At 53.9% G+C, this 20,798-nt stretch overlaps 7 protein-coding genes across 7 annotated transcripts; 3 read left to right on the forward strand and 4 right to left on the reverse strand.

Annotated features, from left to right (window-relative positions):
* Window positions 1-2,512: 2,512 nt before the first annotated feature.
* Window positions 2,513-3,502, reverse strand: GGS23DRAFT_582797 (NUDIX domain-containing protein). Its single transcript, XM_051517248.1, has 2 exons — window positions 3,417-3,502; window positions 2,513-3,353 (listed from the first exon to the last, which is right to left on the reverse strand). Exon 2 carries the CDS (start codon window positions 3,337-3,339, stop codon window positions 2,803-2,805), a length of 537 nt encoding a protein of 178 aa, XP_051368865.1. The 5' UTR covers window positions 3,340-3,353; window positions 3,417-3,502; the 3' UTR covers window positions 2,513-2,802.
* Window positions 3,503-3,656: 154 nt separating this feature from the next.
* On the forward strand, window positions 3,657-4,946 carry GGS23DRAFT_582799 (uncharacterized protein). Its single transcript, XM_051517249.1, has 3 exons — window positions 3,657-4,027; window positions 4,107-4,820; window positions 4,878-4,946. Exons 1-2 carry the CDS (start codon window positions 3,893-3,895, stop codon window positions 4,332-4,334), a joined length of 363 nt encoding a protein of 120 aa, XP_051368866.1. The 5' UTR covers window positions 3,657-3,892; the 3' UTR covers window positions 4,335-4,820; window positions 4,878-4,946.
* Window positions 4,947-7,704: 2,758 nt separating this feature from the next.
* Window positions 7,705-9,193, reverse strand: GGS23DRAFT_251859 (uncharacterized protein). Its single transcript, XM_051512269.1, has 3 exons — window positions 9,142-9,193; window positions 8,744-8,932; window positions 7,705-8,522 (listed from the first exon to the last, which is right to left on the reverse strand). The coding sequence occupies exon 3, from the start codon at window positions 8,504-8,506 to the stop codon at window positions 8,018-8,020; it is 489 nt and encodes a 162-aa protein (XP_051368867.1). The 5' UTR covers window positions 8,507-8,522; window positions 8,744-8,932; window positions 9,142-9,193; the 3' UTR covers window positions 7,705-8,017.
* A 2,881-nt stretch (window positions 9,194-12,074) lies between these two features.
* Window positions 12,075-13,546, forward strand: GGS23DRAFT_251879 (uncharacterized protein). The gene is made up of 2 exons (XM_051512271.1): window positions 12,075-13,267; window positions 13,351-13,546. The coding sequence occupies exon 1, from the start codon at window positions 12,226-12,228 to the stop codon at window positions 13,198-13,200; it is 975 nt and encodes a 324-aa protein (XP_051368868.1). The 5' UTR covers window positions 12,075-12,225; the 3' UTR covers window positions 13,201-13,267; window positions 13,351-13,546.
* A 22-nt stretch (window positions 13,547-13,568) lies between these two features.
* Window positions 13,569-16,586, reverse strand: GGS23DRAFT_251866 (glycoside hydrolase family 92 protein). Its single transcript, XM_051512270.1, has 3 exons — window positions 16,172-16,586; window positions 16,081-16,113; window positions 13,569-16,022 (listed from the first exon to the last, which is right to left on the reverse strand). Exons 1-3 carry the CDS (start codon window positions 16,329-16,331, stop codon window positions 13,810-13,812), a joined length of 2,406 nt encoding a protein of 801 aa, XP_051368869.1. The 5' UTR covers window positions 16,332-16,586; the 3' UTR covers window positions 13,569-13,809.
* An 815-nt stretch (window positions 16,587-17,401) lies between these two features.
* On the forward strand, window positions 17,402-18,792 carry GGS23DRAFT_582809 (L30e-like protein). The gene is made up of 2 exons (XM_051517250.1): window positions 17,402-17,894; window positions 18,042-18,792. Exons 1-2 carry the CDS (start codon window positions 17,552-17,554, stop codon window positions 18,440-18,442), a joined length of 744 nt encoding a protein of 247 aa, XP_051368870.1. The 5' UTR covers window positions 17,402-17,551; the 3' UTR covers window positions 18,443-18,792.
* A 223-nt stretch (window positions 18,793-19,015) lies between these two features.
* Window positions 19,016-20,634, reverse strand: GGS23DRAFT_582820 (DUF1761-domain-containing protein). Its single transcript, XM_051517251.1, has 4 exons — window positions 19,933-20,634; window positions 19,802-19,870; window positions 19,483-19,718; window positions 19,016-19,333 (listed from the first exon to the last, which is right to left on the reverse strand). Exons 1-4 carry the CDS (start codon window positions 19,943-19,945, stop codon window positions 19,199-19,201), a joined length of 453 nt encoding a protein of 150 aa, XP_051368871.1. The 5' UTR covers window positions 19,946-20,634; the 3' UTR covers window positions 19,016-19,198.
* Window positions 20,635-20,798: the final 164 nt, after the last annotated feature.

The following is a 20,798-nucleotide window of genomic DNA, read 5'->3' on the forward strand; positions in this document are numbered from 1 at the left end:
TAGTAGCCGCAGTAGCTAAATATAGCGAACCGGCCCTCCTATTACGGAAGCCCATATCCGTCCGGTTTTAAATCGCGCATCTCGGCCGCACCTTAGCAGACGGTAGGTATAATCCAAAGGCCGGCATCAAAAGAGACGTGGCGCCTGGCGCAAAGGCAACTTTTCCGTGGAACTTGTCCCGTACGGTGCTCGGCGAAGCCCTGATGACCTCGAATTATGAATCACAGATAGGCTCTCTCCGCCAGAGCCAACCACACACACCCCATCCAGCAGTACCGACAGCACCGCCAGGCATGCGAGCCAAGTCTCGGGGGAGTCGAAACTCAGAGGCGCGCTGAGCCATCGCGCGCTGCGACCGGCGACGTGACGAGCTCTATCTTCTCGTAGCCCGCCGACAGCTCTCTAGGTAGATAGTTGTGGCTCATCGCGTATTGGTGGTACTGCTCCTGGTTTGAGGTGGGACAAGGCGACGTGTAGTCGTCAGTGGTGGAGACGTAGCTGGACCAATTCTGCGGTGCCCCCTAGTTGTCGGGCACCTGGCTGCGCCTCTGCGTCGCGCGCCAGATCGCCCACCACACGGCGCCGAGCACGGCCGCCGCGGCCGGCAGCCCAGCCCCGTCGATAAGGCGCGGTCGTCAGCGGCGGAGCTCCCGGCGTTCTCGCTTTGCGGCTGGGGCTGCGTTTGCGCTGCTGCTGGTTTCCGCGGTCGGCGACGCCGCGCTGGTAGGCGCAGACGATGTCGTCCGCGTAGTCGCGGCGACAGGCGAAGACGAGGGCGTTGCCAAGGCGTCGTCGACGCCCAGCGCGTCGACCACCGGCGGTAAGGCGTCCATGTCGCCGTGCGTAAAGACGTCTGACTCGTTGCGGCAGCACGCGAACGAGCCGATGCCCGTGGAAGAAGCCGTCGTCGCAGCAGTACCGGTTGCTCTGGGCGATGCCCCCGCACGGCCGAACCCCTATTCTAGGCTGGCCGATGACTGCTGGGTCGCGTACGCCGGTTAGCAAGAGTGGGATTCCGTCCTGCCGGGAGTTTCTTTATTATAGAAGAGCTTATTAATCATAAGTATTTCCCGTATAGAGAATAACTCGATTCTAAAGGTAAAAGAATTCCGCCGTTAGGTATATAATCACGTAGATCTGGAGAGCTACGTGTGGGAGTGCGTGAGCACGCGCGAGGAGCTATCTCACGAGCAACGAAGGGAGAAGCAACGGAGGAGAAAAAGGTCTTGTTCTGTCTAAGAACCAACTGAAGGAATGGAAGCAACGGGAGCTGCTTATAGAGGAGCTCCTATTGCTGAGGTAAGTGATGAAGAGGAGCAACCTCTACGTGATGGTATAGTATTAAATAGGAGCGAGTAAAGCGAACTACGCAAAACGAATATTAAGTTATAGAGTTAAACGAAGTAGAAAACTTGGATTATAAATCCTCGAATAGTTAAGACGTTAGTAACTCGATAAAGATTATTTTTAAGAATTAAAATTATCTAATTATTTAGAAGTCTTTCGACTTAGTTCAACTATGCTTACCATCTTCTAGATCTCGTGTCATTTGCTCTATCCGCTAGCCTTCAACCAAACGAAGTCTTCTTGAAGCGGGCGGGTGAGAGACATTCGGGCTTCATCGGCATTTCTCACAAACCAGAGACGAGGGTGAAGGCACAATACTGCAACGCATCGGACATGCGCGGCGCCTTGGGATGAAGGCACGTACGCCTACGGAATGCTTATACGATACCGGTTGCTGGCAGTTACAGGTTGCTCCTTATACTTGCATACGGCAGAGCACCTTTGCAGAATCACGTATCGACTAACACTTCGCTTATAGCAGCATTGCGGGATCGGCACAACCAGCGAGCTTATTAGTCAATAGACGGTTATCCACTGGAGGTATGACCCTCAGCACGTTTTGGAGAGGGTTTATTGACAATATATGAATAGTGCATTATAGGATTAGACATTAAGAGTCGTAAGGTTCCACAACGCAGATTCTGCTGTCCTTATTTTTAATGATCTGGTCTACAGGTTTCTTTAGCATCGGGCGGGCTCTTCGTAATGAGAGCCAAAATTATTCCCCCTGGAACTTCAGTTTCGTCAGGCACACATGTTGCACCCTAAGTTTGCTGACGAATACGGTGATTCGATCTATAAGCTCTAATTCGTTCACACTGCAAATGTCCTGCATCTTTTCAACATCGAACGCTAAGAAATTTTCTTTAGGATCCTAGTGTTATTACTAGCGAAACTAGGGGGTGTCATCTGGGGCCGCCAGGTGGGACTGGCTCCGGATCACCGGTCTGAGTACAGACAGCCAGAAGGGAAAGGCTACTAGTTTACAGTGGTATTGGAATTCCGCAATTGGTGCCTGCGCATTACTGGCTGGGATACTGGATGTGCAGGATTTGAGGGCCAACTTGTGGAGTATGAAGACCTCCGTGCGAAGCATAAAGACAAGAGATGGGTTCTACAATGGAAAATCCGCGCACTCCTCACCAATGACATTAACTAGCAGGAGTTTAGGAAGCTCGGTGTTGTTCATTCGTTAGAGGGACGTTTCCTACCTATAGAAAAGGATTCAGTTTGAGACGGTAATGCGGTCAAGCGTTACGCGGGTGCTATAAGGAAACCGCACACGTGATCTAGCAGCACCCTGACTATGTTATGACGGCCGCGTTTATTACGCAGGGAAGGACGCCGCTCGCACTGGCATTCGCATTGGCATTCGGCAACGTCCTTCGGATATACGGACTGCCTGATTACCCGGGATAATGAATTGGGTACGAATTGCAGTAGTTGCCCTATCCATCAGGAAGCTGCCACGACCCCTCTGCGAACTGCAGAAATAGCTGCTTGAGCAATGCGTCGATCGTCGTCAAAAGACAAGGTTGAGGTAACATCGTTAAAATCCGTCCATATAGTATCGAACTCCTCGTTCTCCTGCTGTGTTCCCTCTTGCCGGATCGTAGTAGAGTCTGCTGTAGCAACATACCAAAAGATGATTTTAAGGACTCCCTGCGCAAGGCGTTGGGCAACAGCGATGGGCTCGATGACGGCTTTCGGGCGGCCTGCAACCTCTATATTACTAGAGGAAGGAATAGTGGCTAGGGTTTTGATATCCACAGGGAGTAATTCGACTCGTATTCCGGTCTCCTCGAACGTTTCTCGTTTCGCCGTTTGTTCAAGCGTTTCGTTGAGGTCTTTACGGCCCTTGGGAAGCATGTATTCGCCAGTTCTCCGCCAGCGTATGAGCAGAACTTTCGACCTCTTGACATCTATTGTTGCGGTACCACAGCTGATGGCGAATTGGTCGGAAAAGAAAAGGCATTCCCCTGTACACGCCATCCTCGCTCCGAGATCTGTCCTAAAGGTCAGCGAAACCGAGATATGTTAGATATATGATTCTGGCTTATAACTCTTACCGTGGACTATGAAAATATAATGTGAAACAGGAAATCTGAAGGAACGAAGTGTGTACAAGAGTTCTTAGACTAGGATTGTTTTATGTTAGGTAATGTTTATCTGGAAATCACTAGAGAAGTTACAAGGGCTGGGTCATGTCACGTGATTGACTAATGAGGAAGTCTTAAAGAAGCCTTTTAAAATTTGTATAAACTAGAAGAAAGTAACTACACGTTTAAAATAAGTAATATCCTTAATTATAAAAGCTATAAAATAAAGATTATATATGATATATTTTAATATTTTTAACTAGTGTCTTACATTATGAAGGCAGCGGGGAGGGGGTTACATTGAAATTTAACATCTCCTTTTAGTGCGGCATATACCTCTAGACTCAAAATAGAGCAAAATCCGGTTTTTCCCTCATACAGATATTGGCTTCTGTAGTAAGTCGCCTAGATTAGAGTAATATCGTAACAACCCGCAAACGTCGGCCATGGCCCCCTCGCCTCTACCCGATTTCGTTTATAAGATCGTGCCCTCGGCGCCCCCGGCACCCATCCCGGCGGAATATCCGCTCTCGGAGCTCGACCAGAAAGACGGGTTCGTCCACCTGAGCGTGGGAAGGCAGGTAAGAAAGATGCCGAGTGGGGGCAGCGCCGCTGTCGGGCCGCGTGGTATTATTCCCGCCGTGCTCACGCCCGCCACAGATCCCGATAACGTCCGGCCTCTTCTTCAAGGAGGCCGCGAGCATATGGGTGCTCAAGATCCGCTTCGCGCCCAAATTCCACCCGGCTACGACGTGGGAGGTCGAGGGGTGCCCGCACCTGTACGGCAACTTCGGCGCGGATGACGTCGAGGACGTTAAGGCGTTCGTGCGGTCGGACGGCGAGAGCTGGGGACAGGTCTTCGAGAAGGAGAGCGGCTGGCTGGTGTAGACCTCCTCGCTTTAAAGAGTAGACGGGGCTCATCTGCTGGGAATATCGAGGCGACGCCTTGCTTGCTAAACTGAAACACTGTCGTTCTTTTATAAAAGTCTCCCACGACTCTTTGATTTTAATACTCCCACCGAGAAAAACCAGGAGTGGGTAGTGGACGTAACACAACGTGTCGTGTAGGGGGCATAGACGTGATTACTTTTTGGGGGAGCTGATTCTCGAGGCCCGTCCCATGTCTCTGGACTCGAACCTAGACGAATTTGTATGGATTTCTCTATTCGCGGGATGCCTTGGGTGTGTGCGTGTTTGCTGTGACGATAGAGAGTGTCTGGATGGGTTTATTGGATACGTGGGAGTGAGGAGGGAAAGCAGCTCTATTCAGTAAATATATGTGTGTGTGTGTGTGCCTAAGGTAGGCGATATCTCCGTGCTTATTCCCATAAGCGAGACAATATACCTACGTCTGTCTGCGCCTGCTTCTCTTTGGTAAGTAACTAAAGGAAGTCGTTGCCTCCCCATGAACATGTCTACTAACAGTGGAAGGTGCCAGATACCCGTCCATGTTTCCCTAGAAACCCCAGACGCGAATATCTCTTCTCCTCGTTTTCCCTTCCCTCCTCTTCTTTCTCTTCTTCCCTTCTATCACCTCTCTCTCTCTATCCCTCTCACTCTTCTTCACCACCTAATACCTCCTAGCATCTGACATCACATACGACACTACCTTAGGTACCTAATACAATAATTCACCCTCTACCTCTTACCTTAGGTAGTTCCATTCCGGAGACTCCCCTTCTTCATTACATCAACTGCGGCTCCTATACTTGTCCAACCCGGCCGCTCTTATTACCGACCTTCGGCCTACCGCCTTCAAAATGTCTGCCACATCTGCCACCTTAGAAGACTTCTGGCCCGCCTATGCCTCGTTCCGTACTACGGTTCTTGCGGCCACTATGACCCGTGTCCGCCAGGAAGGGCCCTATAGCAACATGACCAGATTAATTTACACGTTCGCACGCCACCTATCCGACAGCTTGGCCAGCCAGATCGGATCCTTCCCTGCCACATTATACTCGGAGGCAAAGCAGCCCATAACCTTGGGCGAGCTGTTGAGATTTGCTGTCGAATCCGAATTCCGGTTCCTCTGCGAAACCTTGCTCGAGCACCAATCTGGTAGCGGCAGCACTGGGTCCGGAAATTTCAACCCCGACGGCATGGGTGGACCTCGCTCTCAGGCCATTTGGAATCTGTCGACGCCGCGTGTATCATGCAACGGAGAAGAGAGATCCCGAGTAGGCTCCCCTGTCGAAGACTCTGTTCACCACAAGCCTTCCCGTCCCTACGGTCCGGAAAACATCATCATCATTCATGCAAGTGAAGAAGGCAGTGAACAAGATACGCGGACAGATGTTACAACGTCAACTTCTGTTAGCTCGCGCACCTATCTACCAGGCAATCACTAACTTATTGAGCCACCAGTAACGACTTGCGTCAACGTGCCTTCAACATCGCACAACTGCACAGCTCACCTCAGACAGTGTCGAGCTGGGTATATTGTTCTGAGATGCAATGTGGTCGGGAGCAACATCATGGTTTTACTCCATTATCTAGAGCCTTGTGGAACTCAGACGACGCATATACTGCGGATCTAGGGCACTTATCCTGCTACCTTTCTCGGAAGCTTTAGGGTAACCTAGGGAAACAGAGTCGTTTCATGTACCTATGCAAACCGCGTCCTGATTTAATGATACCCCCCAATTTTACCATTCGTCTTGTATTAGTCGCTTGTGAAGTATATGTGAGAGAACTTAAGTCCCTGCTCACCTGTGATTTGGATAATGAACAAGTACCTAATTAATACTCCACTCTGCTTAACTCGATTCACTGGAGAGTAGGGGCGTTGGTCGCTATGAGGATTTTACATGCGCAGAATATCATGTAAGACAGTAGCGACACACGACCTTCCAGAAACCTGTCCTAAGATGATGGCCACGTTGAAGTAGCGGGCACTCGAGTCTATGCCGGGTCCGTGATGTTACGGCAGCTGTCGCCGTGCAGCGGCGCCATACATCCACCCCGGAGGTTGTCAACCTCCGTTGACGTTGAAGTACCCGAGCACTTAGAGCTGTGGTACGAGGCCTTCGAGCCTGCAGGCACGGACGATGATATCGCCCGAAATCCTGCAGTAGACCCTTTACCACCAGATACACTAGGCCGAAGCCGCGCTGCAGCTTTAGTAGCCAGCTGTGTAGTGGAGCCTGGTACATGTCGAGGGCAGTACCGAAGGCTTCGGGGCACGGATGAGAACGAGAGGAAAAGGGGGAAGCATGCGGGCGGCAACGTGGGCACGCATCTGTTCATAGGGATAAGTAGACGAGCCGGCGGGCGTGTACACACGACCATTCGAGGCGTATGTTCGGGGAGGTCAATGCCGTTGCTCCCATTTCTGCTGCCACCGACCCAACGGAGGCGAAGGAAGTTCGGTAGATGACTAAGGACGTCCCAATCCCTTGTGCCACTGAGCGAGCAGGGGCGCCTCCGTGCGATGGGCCGATGTGTCCGTATGTCGTGTTTGGCGTACCAACTACCTAGTAAGTAAGCCTTTCCAGCGGTATACCGCGCTATAAGTGCAGCCCACTTTCGCTGTCCATTCCTTGCCGAATCGGCCGCCGAGGCCTCGCTCGTGTCGCGAATCGCAATAGATATCCTTTCCAAAACCCGGCAACGGTTTATTCCGCCAGTTCCATCGTCCTAGACGAGCTCGTCAGCGTAGCCATCGCCGCGGCGCTAGCATCTTTGCAGGGGGGCGATTATGTTCGCGTCCATCGTCGTCCCCGTCGTTACTGCCCTCCCTTATAGTGGGATCCCGGGGGTTCGGTGGCGGAGTGTAAGCGTGCTTCGACACGAACGAAACCCAACGATGACTCGAACGGGCTAGCCACCGAGGCGAATTCCGACGCCCGTTTCGTCTCATATTCAGAAGGATAGAAGGTGCGAGGAGCTTCATATTCTTTCCAGAGCCACAGCCGGTAGCCGCACCTCCGGTTCTGTGTGTAGCGAGATTGTGAAAAGCCTCGTTGACTTATTTGTGGTTACGTCTTGCGGACGTGTCTAGGAGTAGCTCGTCAGACTGCGAGGGAATCAGTCTCCTGATAGAGCCCAAAGAGGAGGGGGTCCTACTTACGGATTATTTCTGTAGGGACGTGATCGTGGAATGAGATGGGAGAGGGGAAGGGAGAGAGTACTGATAGGTAGGCTTGCGAAAACGAGAGACACCTCTTGGCTGCCATTGAGCCACTAGTATGGCCTCGTTTCCGCAATTTAGAGTGCACCTCTGCGGTATAGGGAGCGATAAATTGGCAGAGACATAAGTGCACAATTAAGTATGTATTAGAAAAATGCCGCGAAATAGATAGCGTCAAAATAAACCCGTAGTCTGCCTGCCCGCCTAAATGCTGCCTCCTATCGCTTGCCCATAACCTCTCTAACGCCTGACGAATAACAGAATGGCTTTTTTTTTTTTTTGCCAACTCCACGCTAACAAGAGAAAGGGAGGTGTGGAGTGTGAAGGAAATCTCCGACCAAAATCCAGATATCGGATGCCAGAGCTTCCGTATGGTATAGATCGAGCTAGCGTCCGGAGGCTCTCCCCTACACCGAGAGGCCGTCTCAACCTTTGACTCTCTTTAATCCTTCTGGCTTAGCCATTTTCGGAACAATTTGGGACCCCTTCGTGTCTCGCCGTGGAGGTCGTCGTCGTCTGGAGTGGTGGGGGAGGAAGGCGAGGAACCTCCGTTGCTGGATAGCCCGAGGCTCTCAGCGCCGTCTTTGGACGAGCGCCCGATGCTCCCGCTCGTGCCTGTGCGCTTGATGGTCCCCACATCCACCGCACTGTCGGATCCAGGCAGAACCGATATGGAGGTGTTGGATGATGTCAGGTTTGGAAGCTGAGTGATCACGCCGTGACTCAAGTACTTCTTCTTCTTCTTGGCTAGGAATGACCGCCGGGTCCGTTGTAATGTTCTCGACGGGTCGACATCCTCTGCCGAAATGCAGGCTCCCGGGTTGGTATTGGCCTCGGGATGACGTAGGGATGTGGTGTATTCGGCGAACGCGTCCGGAAAGCCGGTGTCATAGTTACGGCTCGCCGGCCGCTTGCCGCTGTGGGTCGACATCGTAGGAGAGGAGTTTCTGCAATACCTTAGCACTAATCGATGGCAGTGCAGAGTTGTTGCGGCACGCTGGGTAGAGGTGGCTGCCTAGGGTAACGGCGTCGGGGAATATATGCAGAAAAGGGGACGGAGGGTTGTAGGAGGCCGTCCTCGCCTCGCTCCGTCGAGTCTCGTTTTCGTGAGGTAGCGAACAGCAGGGTATGGAGACGGCGAGGTAGTAGGAGAGGATGAAAAACGAACCAAAACAAAAATGGTTGGGGAGGGGGGAAGAAAAGCATGAGCCCCTTATGAGGGTGGTAAAATGGAAGTGGATGAGACGGGGTGGGACATTTGTTGAAGCTTTCCTTCCCAAAGCGATGACGACTATCATTATCACGCCCTGGCCTGGCCCCGTTCTAGCCGCCACCCCTGGCCCCCTTTACGCACCCACTTGGCGACAAGTCTCATCAGCCAGCACGTTGGCAGCTCGATTGGACGGTGCCACTTGACGTAGTCGCAGGCCAAAGACGGGCGTACAGCGCGCGCGAAGCGGGCGGCTTTGTTGCCACACATATATGACAGCTCGCCCTACTGCGCCGCAGCTGACGAATGCCGAAGGGCTGGGGATAGTGAGGGTGTACTGAAAATTGCTGGCTCACCTCAAAGCAACACTGAGATCTAAGGCTGGCCCTGGCGCCAAGATACTTGCCGGGCTCCGCTCCTTTTTCTTCCTCTTCTAGTTGCTTGGCGAACAATGGCAGCACCCCACGCTCGAACCGCCCCAGAAATTGCGGAAAGTTAGTCTGATTATGTATTCAGTGCCGGTGTTCCGAACAGCGCCGACCCTGCGGAGCGAGAGGGGTCGAGGGAACGATGCGAGGAGGATCGAGGATTTCCTGGTATTTTTGAACCGCCGACCGCGGTGCCCTCTACAAGCAACGGGGAGAGGGAGGTAGCGTGCAAAGTCGGTCAGGAACGCAGGAATGGGTCCGAAGGCAGGATGTGGCTTGAGCTGAGCGTACGCGTGTTGCGTGGTGTAAGTAGGTTAAGTGGTGTATGCAGGTGGTGTACGTGTGTATGTGGATGAGATCTGAGGGAGGGGTAGCTGAGCAAATAGTGGGTGGTAGGTAAGTGGTTGCGTGGACGAATGACGGGGGGATGGCTTAAACGGAGAGGACGAGAGTTCTGGACTTGGGATAGTGAGTTTATATATGCCATACGGGTTAGTTATGGATGTAGGCGGAAGAACAGGTGAGACGGACATGCGTGTGCCGCAGGCGCTGACTGGCCTTCGTGTACGTGTATGTGCTATCCGGTCCTAGCAGCTGACTGGTTGCGGATTTGTAGCTCGCGCTCGAGTGTCTCATATCATGAGAGGCTCGCATGCTTTAAAGCCGTTACCTAGCCCGTGCTCACAGCCCAAGGCGGCGCCTACTACTCTCTAACCAGTTTGAATCGCCCGAAGCCACGCCTCGGTGCCATGCCGAATTACCCTGACCAGACGGCCTCATCCAATCCACGCCGAGTTCCGATACCGTGGTACCGCGGCACGGATAATCGGAACCCCCAACAATATCGATGCATCTCGCTTTCGTTTAGGTAGCCACACGTATCTGTCTGTCGTCGATAGAGTCCAGAGATTCTTCCCACCTGCCATCGACGCAGCATGAGCCAATCACGTACGGGCATGTCTTCGCTCGTACGGTCAAATCCGAGGTTGTGCGTCGACATCTCTGGACGGTCACCACCACCATTGCCATCGTGGAAGCGAGGGGTAATGGCGATGGTGACGATGGTGGCAGGCAGCACTAGTACAGCCGACCCCGGAAAAGACGGCATGGCTAATTGAGCGGCGACACTGGTGCGGAACTTGCCCTTTCAGCGCCGTCTGCGCCAGCAGTCTGCGTGTCTCGGGCGCAAACACTGTTAGAGCATGCAAATTCACCGCGCCGTCGTTGTCGTAACCGGCTAGTACGAATCGGCCTGGCCGTACTGACTGGCTGAGGGCATCTGGACTTCGCGCACCTAAACCGGCTCCAGGGCGCTTTGCCGTACCCAGATTGATTCACAAAATTGATTCACGAAATGTCATCCATTGTTGCGAACTGATTGGGGAAATGGAACGCATTGGGGCGGCTACGGGGTCAGCTGATGTGCCGTCCTCCTGGACCAACTTCCATGGTTTATATGTACGTACTCATACTATGTACGTGGAGAAGTAGGTACCTAGGTAGGCGCTACCTACGTGGGTACGTCACGTTCCTTCTACTAGGTGCTTGCGTACCCTAGTACCTTAGGTACCTACCTACACTAGGTCCCTGTGTACATGTATGCTCCGATTGGCTGGCCCGACTCTGCAATCAGTCGGACTAAATGTCACCCCGCCCCGATGTTCACTAAAGGCGGGTCGCAGGGCTCGCCGACGACGGTGATAGGAGAACCTTATTCCGTAGATAGAAACCCTCCCATTGACGAATCGGGCCACGGATTGGCGGGGGTAATAGGTACTACCTAACCTTAGAACGTAAGGTAGGTACCTAGGTAGGTAGGTACTACCATGTACGTGTAGTACATGCATAAATTGAGGTACGGCAATCTCCATAAGTTATGTCGATCTGTGCATTAATTCGATAATGGTGGTGGAGGTGTCGGGGAATATCCTGGCCTTGGCTTAGGTATCGATAAGCCACGTTCGCGTCGATCCGCTATTCATTCGCTGCCACCAATCCGCCACATACGTAATACATAGCAGTACGCACGCAGAACCCACGCCGTGGATAGTGAGAGGCTCTAAGATATCAACTAACCGAACCCAGCCAGGCATGAACAAGGAGCGAAAGCAGGTGGCGTTCGACATCAAGAACGCTCTACTGAGGTCGAAGGCGATAAGACGGCGACATGGCCTAATTGCTGCCGTGACCTGATAGTCAGGCGGGTCAACCCGTACCTCGAATCCAAGCACACCCGAATCCATCCGGTTGACCTCACCCACTTCCTCCTCTCCATACTGCTTGCCGCGTAGGGCTTCTACGCAAAGACAACTCATCTCCTCGCGGGCGATGCCAACTATATCAGAGGTCCCCCATCAGATCGAGTTCCCTCGTATTTTCAGCAGCATAATGAGCGCTGGTCCGATGGTGGCTTTGACAATGAACATCCTGAGTACCGGATATACCTACCTATGGCATATACCTACCTGCCTAACCCACCCAAAGACTCGCGCTATTAGGCAGTAATGCACTTACACAGGCCAAAATGCGAAGAGAAGAAGCAGCTGAGCCTCGTGGTTCATGTAATATCTATTGGATAGTCAATTCCAGACACCTCAAATCCCAACCCACCAGGGGACATCGGGTCTTGGGCGGTCATTGTAAGGTCGCAGGCTACCGCTCGAGTACTGGCAGTCCCCTCTTCGATCTCTACACCGTAGCAACCGCCTAACATCATGACCTTTGCCAAGGTCGATACGGCAACCATTCTCTGTATTAGTACCCAGATATAAACTATAGAAGAGATGTGACTTATAGGAATTCCAAGAGCTCGGGGCCCCATGGAGATCTGATGCCTCTGAAATGGCGAGCATGGCATAAGCTGCCCAGCCATATGGCTAACCGGTGTTGGAGGTTTCCGCCTCCTATGGCAACCGGCTAGCTTCAATGGGCATCCAACTCCCATTTCAACTCCAGAAAAACATCCCTCCGCATTCAAAGTGAAGAGAATGAAGCCTTCAGGTCGCACACGCAATGGGAATAGCAAACAACAACCTGTTGTCGCCAACCAGCCTGCTGCCATGTCCTTTCCTCTCTTCTCTCCTCTCTCCTTGTACCCCCTCTCATCTCGCCACCTCTCCCTTGCTCTCCCATCCTTCTCCTCTCCTCCCATCCCTCCTGCTAGCCCCACGAGCCGCTCTGTTTACAAAATCAACTCTCGCTACGATCCCAAGCTCGACAAACGATCCCGACGAAATGCCGTCTTATGACGGGGCCCAGGAGCGCTACGGCCTGTCTTGCCCCGAGGGTAGCAGCTTCTATATCTGCGCTTCGAGTCCCGTCCGTTTCATCGGCTGCTGCGATGTCCACCCGTGCGCCGCCGGCAGACACGGCCTCGGCGGTGCCTGTCCTGCGACCGCCCTGCGCCCCGCGAGCTACTCGTCCTACGCTGGGCCCGCGCAGCGCTGCTCCGCGCCGAACCACTACGGCTCGTGGTACACCTGCGACGATGTGAATCCCCGGTTCATGGGCTGCTGCGCGCACAACCCCTGTGATGGCGGCTGCCCCGTTACCGCTCTGCTCCCCGCAGAGCTCAGCGACATCCCCCGGTCGGCGGCCCTTTTCCTCCACCTACTCGCCCCGAACACTACTGCTCTCGCTGGGCCCCGATATACCCCCGCCGCCGTATACAGCGTCGCGCTGGCTCCGACGATGGCAGCAACTACGGCCACTACGGCTCCCGCGATCTTCGTCGCCAGCTTGACCAGTGCGGCCAGCGTGGCCAGCGCAGCCGGACTGCCTGCCAGCACTGGTCAGATGGCAACAGTGAACCCGTTGCAACGTTTGGCAGACCCATCTCAGTCGACCGGTTTGATTGTCGGTCTAAGTATGATCGGTGTCGTTATTCTCCTCGCCGTGATCGGCTGTATTCTCTGGGTCGAGAAAGGAGGTCTCCAGATGTTCAGACGGCGTGCCCCCCCAGCCATCTTACCACGCTCAAAATGGTAAAGGCGGCTTTGGCGCCGGAATAAGGATAACAATACGTTGTAGCAAACATAACATCACCTACAAATTGGTGAGTTGTAGCCTGTTTTCCGTCCGTCCTCACCTGGAACGGTTCTGCGGGGGTTATCTTGCTAACATATCTCTTCACAATAGAACTACCCCATACGCCAAAAGATTCTCGACGTACCTATGTTTCTCCGGCTTTCAATCGCTACAACCTCGGTCACTCGGCCGAGCTTTGTAGTTAGATTAGAGATACTCTATGTGGGCGCTACCATTCTCAACGGTCTTTACCGGAGCGGAAAGGCCCATGTCCGCAGCGCAATCTAGCACATAATGACAACGTATTGAAAAGCAGGTATTAGTAGCATAGGACAGGAATGTGGCAGATTGGAACTTCGAGGGTTGTGAGAAGTCAGGTTTAAAAATCCTCGACCTAGTCAACGTGCGTATAGCTTAGTACAACCCTGTCGGGAAAACGAGAAGCAAAAACTATATTTTCATTAGTTGGGGCTTGGCCCTTCTAGTTTAGAAAGACCCCAAAAGCTCTTTTAGCATTAAAAGCTCTTTTAGGCTGTGCTGTCTAGTGTAAGATCGGATATGGCACAGCGCTCAACTCTTCGGCGTACTTATGCTGGGTGGTATGTCGTCTTCACCCGTGCCCCACGTCGTGCTCTCCTTGTCGCCCAGGGTGAGCTCTAAAGTGCCACCTTCTAGAAAGAAGTTGTGCGTGAGATAATTCTTGGTGTAATCCTCTCCGTTCAGCTTCGCACTCTGGATGTAAATGTTTTCGTACGCGGTATCGAAGTTGACCGTCTTGACGGTTGCCTTCTTGCCCGACAAGTTGTTGGTGATCGAGAAGGACGGGAAGAAGGGGGCCGTGATAAAGTAGATATCCTGGCCAGGATTGGGGAAAATTCCCATCATCGCAAGGGCGGCGAACGAGCCCATGGCACCCGAGTCGTCGTTACCAGGTATCCCGCCCCTTGATGTATTAAACTGGCTTGGTATATAAAAGTGAGCGCGCTCGGTAGACTTTCCCGGGCGGCCTGCATAGTGGTATTGGAATAAGGTCAGGAACGCCTGCTCGTCGCCGACGTATAGGATCCCACTCTCGTGGAGGTGGTCAAGTCGATCGACGAAAGCGCCCGGACCACCGAGCGCGGTGATTAAGGATGCCATGTCGTGAGGTGCAAAGAAGGTATAAAGCCAAGGGCTGCCTTCGTATGTTTCGTGACCGCCCGGGTTGAGGTAGCACGAATGGAGCTCTGTGACGGGGGAGCAAAGGCTAGGAATCTGGTAGCCCCAGGTCCCGTTTAGATATTTGGGTTGGAGGAAGCCGGTAAATCCCCTGTCTTCCTGGTCGGACTTGTATAAATTGACCCAATTCCCAGATCGTTCTATGTACTTCTCATAATCCTCTTGCTTGCCCAGGGCCTCCGATACTTGGGCAATACAGAAGTCGTTGTAAGCGTATTCTACTGTCCGAGACACACTTCGAGTGAATAGACCGTTTCCGTAGGGGTCGAAATCGTCAGCTGGGATATAACCGAGATTCTTCCAGCTATACAAGCCTCCACGGCCTTCGTAATCCCATACCGGCGGCTCATGCTCTGCGTCTTTTATTAGAGCCTCGTATCCCGTGTCCCAATCGATACCTTGGGTGATGTTCTTGAGAAATGCATCCACCAAGACAACGTCAGCGTTCGACCCGCCTTGGGTCCACCCCTTGCAGAGTGACATTCGACAATCCGGTAGCCATCCCTCGTGACGGTAAATATCGATAAGGGAACGGATCATGAGTGTTTGCGAGTGCGGGTCCACCAATGTGAGGAAAGGGTGGATGCTGCGGAAAGAATCCCATATGCAATACCACGAGTCGTAGTAAGGTTCGTCGCTTTCCCAAAGGTAATTTTCACCAGTATAGTCCTGCGGGCTTAGCATCGTCCTGTAAAATCCGCTCCAGAAGACGGTTTGCAGCTCGGTGTCTTGAAAGCCTGTCGTATTGATTTCCACGACCGAGAGTTTCTCTCTCCAAATGTCTTCTGCCGCAGCTAGAGTTTCCGAGAAGTCAAGATCTGGGATCTCCCTCTCGGCATGAGCACAGGCTTGGTCGACACTCTTGAACGACAACCCAACTCGAATCGTAATAGATGCACCGGCTTCAACCGTATCGAACCATGTATATGCTCCGGCTGGTAGAGGGGGGGAGTTGTTGTCCTGTCCGACGACGATGCTCTTTGGTTCACTTCCGGCCCTGTTGTTTATAAATACACCAGTCTCGCGAATAGAGGCCTCATGAAGGAAATCGGCACAAAAGTGCAATTGATAAATCCCGGTTCCGAAACTTGGCCGGAACGTACCATTCCCTGAAATTCGGCCAGTGTCAGGGTCCACGGAAGCGCTGCCATTGCTACGTGTATTGGGAAGGTCCGTTAGGTCTATGATGAACAATGGGCTTAGGGGTGCGTCTACGGCCGCGCCTCCGGTACCGTTCCCAAAGAGGGTAAAACGATAAAGCGCCGTGTGGTTGGCAGCTGTGATCTCCGCCTTAATGCCGGATTCTAGACCGATGGTAAAGTAGCCGGGACGAGCAGATACACTTCCTTCGACGACGTCGACGCTACGGCGAGACTTGGGAAATGTACAGCCGTTGATATCGTCACCCTTACAGCCCGGATACACGAAGATGGGAAAATTGGCTAGTGATGAGGCACCGCCAGTACCTGAATCGTGCATGTGGGAGAAGCCAGTGACCGGACTTCCATTCGAGGCATATCCTCCTTGGTTGTCTTCCGTGACATCCGCCACTGCTTTCGCCATACCTGAACTGTTGTTAGAAGATACGTCGTGGATACAGATAATTCCGTCTCCTATGCTCACCGAAGGGCAGTGTTGCTCCGGCAAAAACATGACCTTGGTGACAGTACGTCAGCTTTAATTTCGAGCGTCTCCCTCCCTGATAGTGACCCACCGCCATCACGAGTACCAATCAAGGGATCGACGAAATCGTAACCGGTGGGAGAGCTATCATCCTGGCGGCGGGACGAGCTGGCGTGGGATGATGGCCACGATATGGCCGCCACGAGACATAATAAAAGTGACCGAGTGCTCGCCATCTTGTGCATCTGCATACGTATGGAACCCGCTTGGGCAGCTGTGGAGGAAATGTGCCTCTAGCTACGTCTCAGGCAGGACCTTTGGGAGGGTCGGCTGGAGACTATACCACGAGGAGACGAACACAATGGACGGGAACAGGCTATTTATATAGCAGAGCGACGTCGTATGTTGGCAAAGCAGGGTACAGCTGGCGAAGGGACCCCTCGTATACTCTACTGGGTCGACTCCTTACGATGAGAGAGATTGTGGTTGGTCGTATAAGGCGCAGGTGATCGCTATTCCTTCATAGGGACTATCCCGCTTCCGTTGCAACTAGCCTCCCACGTAGCTATATACGTGTAGATCGATGCATTTGGAGTTGACAAGGGTGATAGGGCCGACAGGAGCCTGGGGTTGCTATAGCACAAAGAGTTCCGGGGACACCCGTCGAAGAGCCCACCGCCCGGAGCACGGGACACGATCCGAGGGATATCCACGTATGGGTATGCCGAGAGGAGGGAAGAGGAGAGTGGAGAAGAAAGAATGTTATTGTAGATAGGTGAGTTGCCTGAGCTCGGTAGCGCTACACCTTGCAGGGCATCGCCTAGGTAGTTGACGAACTGGACTATCACGGTCTGCCGGTAGGTGGGGATATAGGACTGGGCGGACCTGGAAGAGCCGGCGGGAGGATGAATACCAAGAAAGCTTTGCTACATGCTGCCGCGGGCGGTGGGATTGGAGTTGAGTTTGGAAGCTGGAGAAAGCTGCTATAAGAGGGCTGGGCAATGCCGGGTCACCTTCTGGCGATGCTCCTTCCACTTAGGTCGAGGTTGGCAGCAAGGATCGGCGCTAAGAGGTGGGTCTCTATAAAGCGGGTAATTCCCGTTCTATCTGGGATTCTAATTGGCCAATGAATTCTCCCCGCCAGGAAGCAGCCGGAGCTGTGGGAGAGCACCAATAGAAATTCGCATCTTCGTGGCCCGTGTGTTATTCTTGTATCCGTTAAACTGATAAGAGCTGGTATCCGATAAGCATTTATAAGCTAGTAGGATTTGGAGAGGAAGAAGAGGAAAAAAAAAAAGGGCCAGGAAAGGCTACTTCCGCACCTCGTCTTAACTCACCTCACCGACGAGAACCGCGACAACCTACTGGCCGCCGCCCAATTGCCCGCTTCCTCGCTCCTTTAAGCCGGACCGACGCTCTTTTCTGCGCCCGAGCTTTGAAAAGAAGCCAAAAACGCTAAAGGAATAAAAAAATGGGGGCGACGAAGCCGGAGAAGGAGAAAAAGGACAAGAAGGAGAAGAAGGAGAAGAAGCGCAGCGAGGTGGACGGCGTAGCGAAGCCCAAGAAGGAGAAGAAGGAGAAGAAAGAAAAGAAGGAGAAGCTCAAGAACGCCGTCAGCGCCGCCGGCTCCCTCGACGAAGATACGAAAGCCGCCCCGACGGTCACCCTCGTCAGGCGCGGCAACAACGACGACAGCGATAGCGGCAGCGGCAACAAGGACGGTCTGGTCCCCGTGGTCGGCGCCCTGGTGCCCTTCGCGCGGCCGCTCGCGGACGAGAAGGCCACCAAGAAGATCATGAAGACGGTGCGGAAAGGTAAGCCGGTTTCGTAGCATTCGACGTGCCCTAGCGTATACACCCCCCCCCCCGTTCTCGCCGCCTCGTCCTCGAGCAGCCAACGACAGGCAAAAGGAGAATATTGGGAAAAATCGCTAACCCTATCCTCTCCCCCCTTTCGAACAGCCGCCAAGCACAAGACTCTCAAGCGCGGCGTCAAGGAAGTCGTGAAATCGCTACGCAAATCCTCGTCCGCGGCCGCGGCCTCGTCCTCGCCTGCCTTCCCGGGCGTCGTCGTGCTCGCGGGCGACATCAGCCCCATGGACGTGATCAGCCACATCCCCGTGCTGTGCGAGGACGTCGGCGCGCCGTACGTCTTCGTGCACTCGCGCGCTGAGCTCGGCGCCGCCGGCAGCACCAAGCGCCCCACCAGCGTCGTCATGGTCGTCGAGCGCGCCAAGCCCCAGCCCGCCGGCAAGAAGGACGACGCCGCTGCTGCCGCCGACGACGGCCAGGACTTCGCCGACGCCTACAGGGACCTCGTCAAGCTCGTCGAGAAGGAGAGCAAGCAGCTCCGCTTCACGTAGTGCGCTAGCCCCCCCGCCGGGAGGCTCCGCCGAGGCCTGTTGCTCCTCGGAGCCGTCGACGCGGGCGCTCCCGCGCCGCGAGACAATCCTAATGCCGCGGCTATGTGCTGGCGTGGCTGCTGCCGCTCTGACCCGCGATGTTGGGTAGACGGCGTCTCTCCGCTGCCGGGGTCGCTAAGCGGGAAGCAAAGCCTCCTCCCCAAACGCGCACACCGTGTCCCGGGTAGATACTCGTTCCGCTGTCCTCTTTATTACCGCATTCTCGAGGCTTTTATCGATGCACTACTGACTACTACCGCTACTACTGCACGCACGCATTCTCTTTGGCTAGCTTATGCAGGCGCGGCCGTTTTCTTTTTTTTTCAGGCGTTCCGGGGGAAAAGGGGATGTAGGTTACCCAGTCACGTTAGGGGATTTAACTCAATACACATCACTTGAAAAGCTGCAAAGTGGGCATTCCGATCTTCGTGGGGTCGGGCCCAGTGTCTCGTGGTGTTCCATTCGCGACAAGTGCTGCAAGTTGAAAGTGATGAATAGGAACTCAGTGTACGTGAGAACACGGTATGAATGGACTAATTTGTCAAGATTTCTCTTTCGTGCTATTGTGCGGCTGCGACGTAGCTGACCGTCTGGCGCGTCTGGCGTTTTACCGCCCTCCGTTGTAGCAGTTACCGTGTCGGGCAGCGCTAATACGCGCAGTTGCTACTCCTTCTTTTCCCGCCTACCCTTTAGCGGAAAGCCTCCTCTTCTGCTTGCTTAGTCGAAGGGATTGGTCCGGGTCCCCCACCAAGTCAGGAATAGAGACAGCCCGAGGGTCTCGAAGGTCTTCGCGACGGCGGCGACGGCAACGGTGTCGAGAGGCCGCTTCTCGACGAGGAGTTGACTAAGGTACTGCGGCGCGTGGCGGTGTGAGCATATATCCGTCATCCCGTTTTCCCCCTTCCTCCCGTCCTTACCCCTTTCTTTTCTCACTGGTGAAGGGAGGACGCGGAAAAGGGGGCGAGGGGGCTATGCTAATGGGTAGTAGGCAGATGACTTACGGCAGGAGCGGAGGTGGCGGCGAAGATAAGGCCGCCCAGGTAGGCGGCGCCCTTGTAGCTGAGGGTGCCGGTGGCGTTGATGAGGGCACCGACGCCGTAGGACTGCAGAGCGGAGCCGACGAGCGAGGTGCCCCAGGCGACGGCGGCGGACGAGGCCTCTTTGGAGCGGATGAACTCCTCCTTGGTGTTGGCGAGCTTGGCCCGCTGGTAGGTCTGGCCGAACAGCGGAGTCATGACTGGTCGTCGGCGTTTCTCACGGGTCAGCTTCTCCCTCTCTGTCTACCGTCTCTGCCTCTACCAGTATGTAGGGGGGTCCTACCTGCCAGTTCGATGCCGTGGTTGAACACGGTGCCTAGGGCGATGGCCGAGGGCTTGACGGGGGGCAGGTCTGCGGAGGGCGAGGCGGTCAGCTTGCGGGATCTAACCCAACCGCAAGGGCGTGTAACTCACAGTGGAGAGACATGATGGCAGTTTGATGCTTGCGGCGGAGTTACCAAGTTTTCTGGGTCGGGGTCACGACAGGCTGATGGTTTTGTTTGGATTGCAGTATTGGTAGAAGGGGGAGGTGAGGAAGGTTGTTCGAGGAGAAACAGGATCTTATAACGTCAAGTTTCCGCCCCGATGACGAAACCATCTACTCGGCCTGCCCGCCCTTCCCACCTACACAGATGGGCGTACCTAGCCCGGAGGCTTGCTCCCAGCTACCTCCTGTTGCACACCGGGTACTGCTTTTCGTGACCAAGGAATTTGGCGTGGCTTGAGTGAGACCTTGTCGCGAACATCGCAGCCAAGATAGGCGGAGGCCAAGGTACATTCTTATTAGGCCTCTCTCAGGTATCCAGAATCCGAGATCTCATCTTGCTACCGGAATTGAGGCCGTTACGCTGCAAATCCGGCTCGAGAGGTGTATTGTTTGCGACCTGTGGCGTCTGTAGTCTGCAGCGAGCGGTTCCAGCCAGCGCACGATGTGGTGATCTTGCTGGGTAAGTCCCTTTGTCTAGCGCTCAGCGTGACGTAGGGAATTGATGTCACCGAATCTTCCATTGGCAGGACTGAGACGATGACGCTACGTACCTGTAGTATGCGTGTAAATGACTTACTTCAAAGTAGAGATAAGTACCTTGGGGAGCTTAGGTACCTACCTCTATAGCTCCCAGCACCTCGGTTACGCGCTTGGAAGTTATGCGCAACTCCACGCCCTGGCACCTACTAGCACCTACCTGACCTACCTAAGTGTACCTACCTAGGTAGGTACCTTCGGTAGGTACCTATTTCTGCCTCGGGTATGCACATACACACATAGGCGCATAATCTAC

The sequence above is a fragment of the Durotheca rogersii genome (genome assembly GCF_024521655.1).
Source record: "Durotheca rogersii strain YMJ 92031201 chromosome Unknown GGS23scaffold_26, whole genome shotgun sequence".
Taxonomy (NCBI): Eukaryota; Fungi; Ascomycota; class Sordariomycetes; order Xylariales; family Xylariaceae; genus Durotheca; species Durotheca rogersii.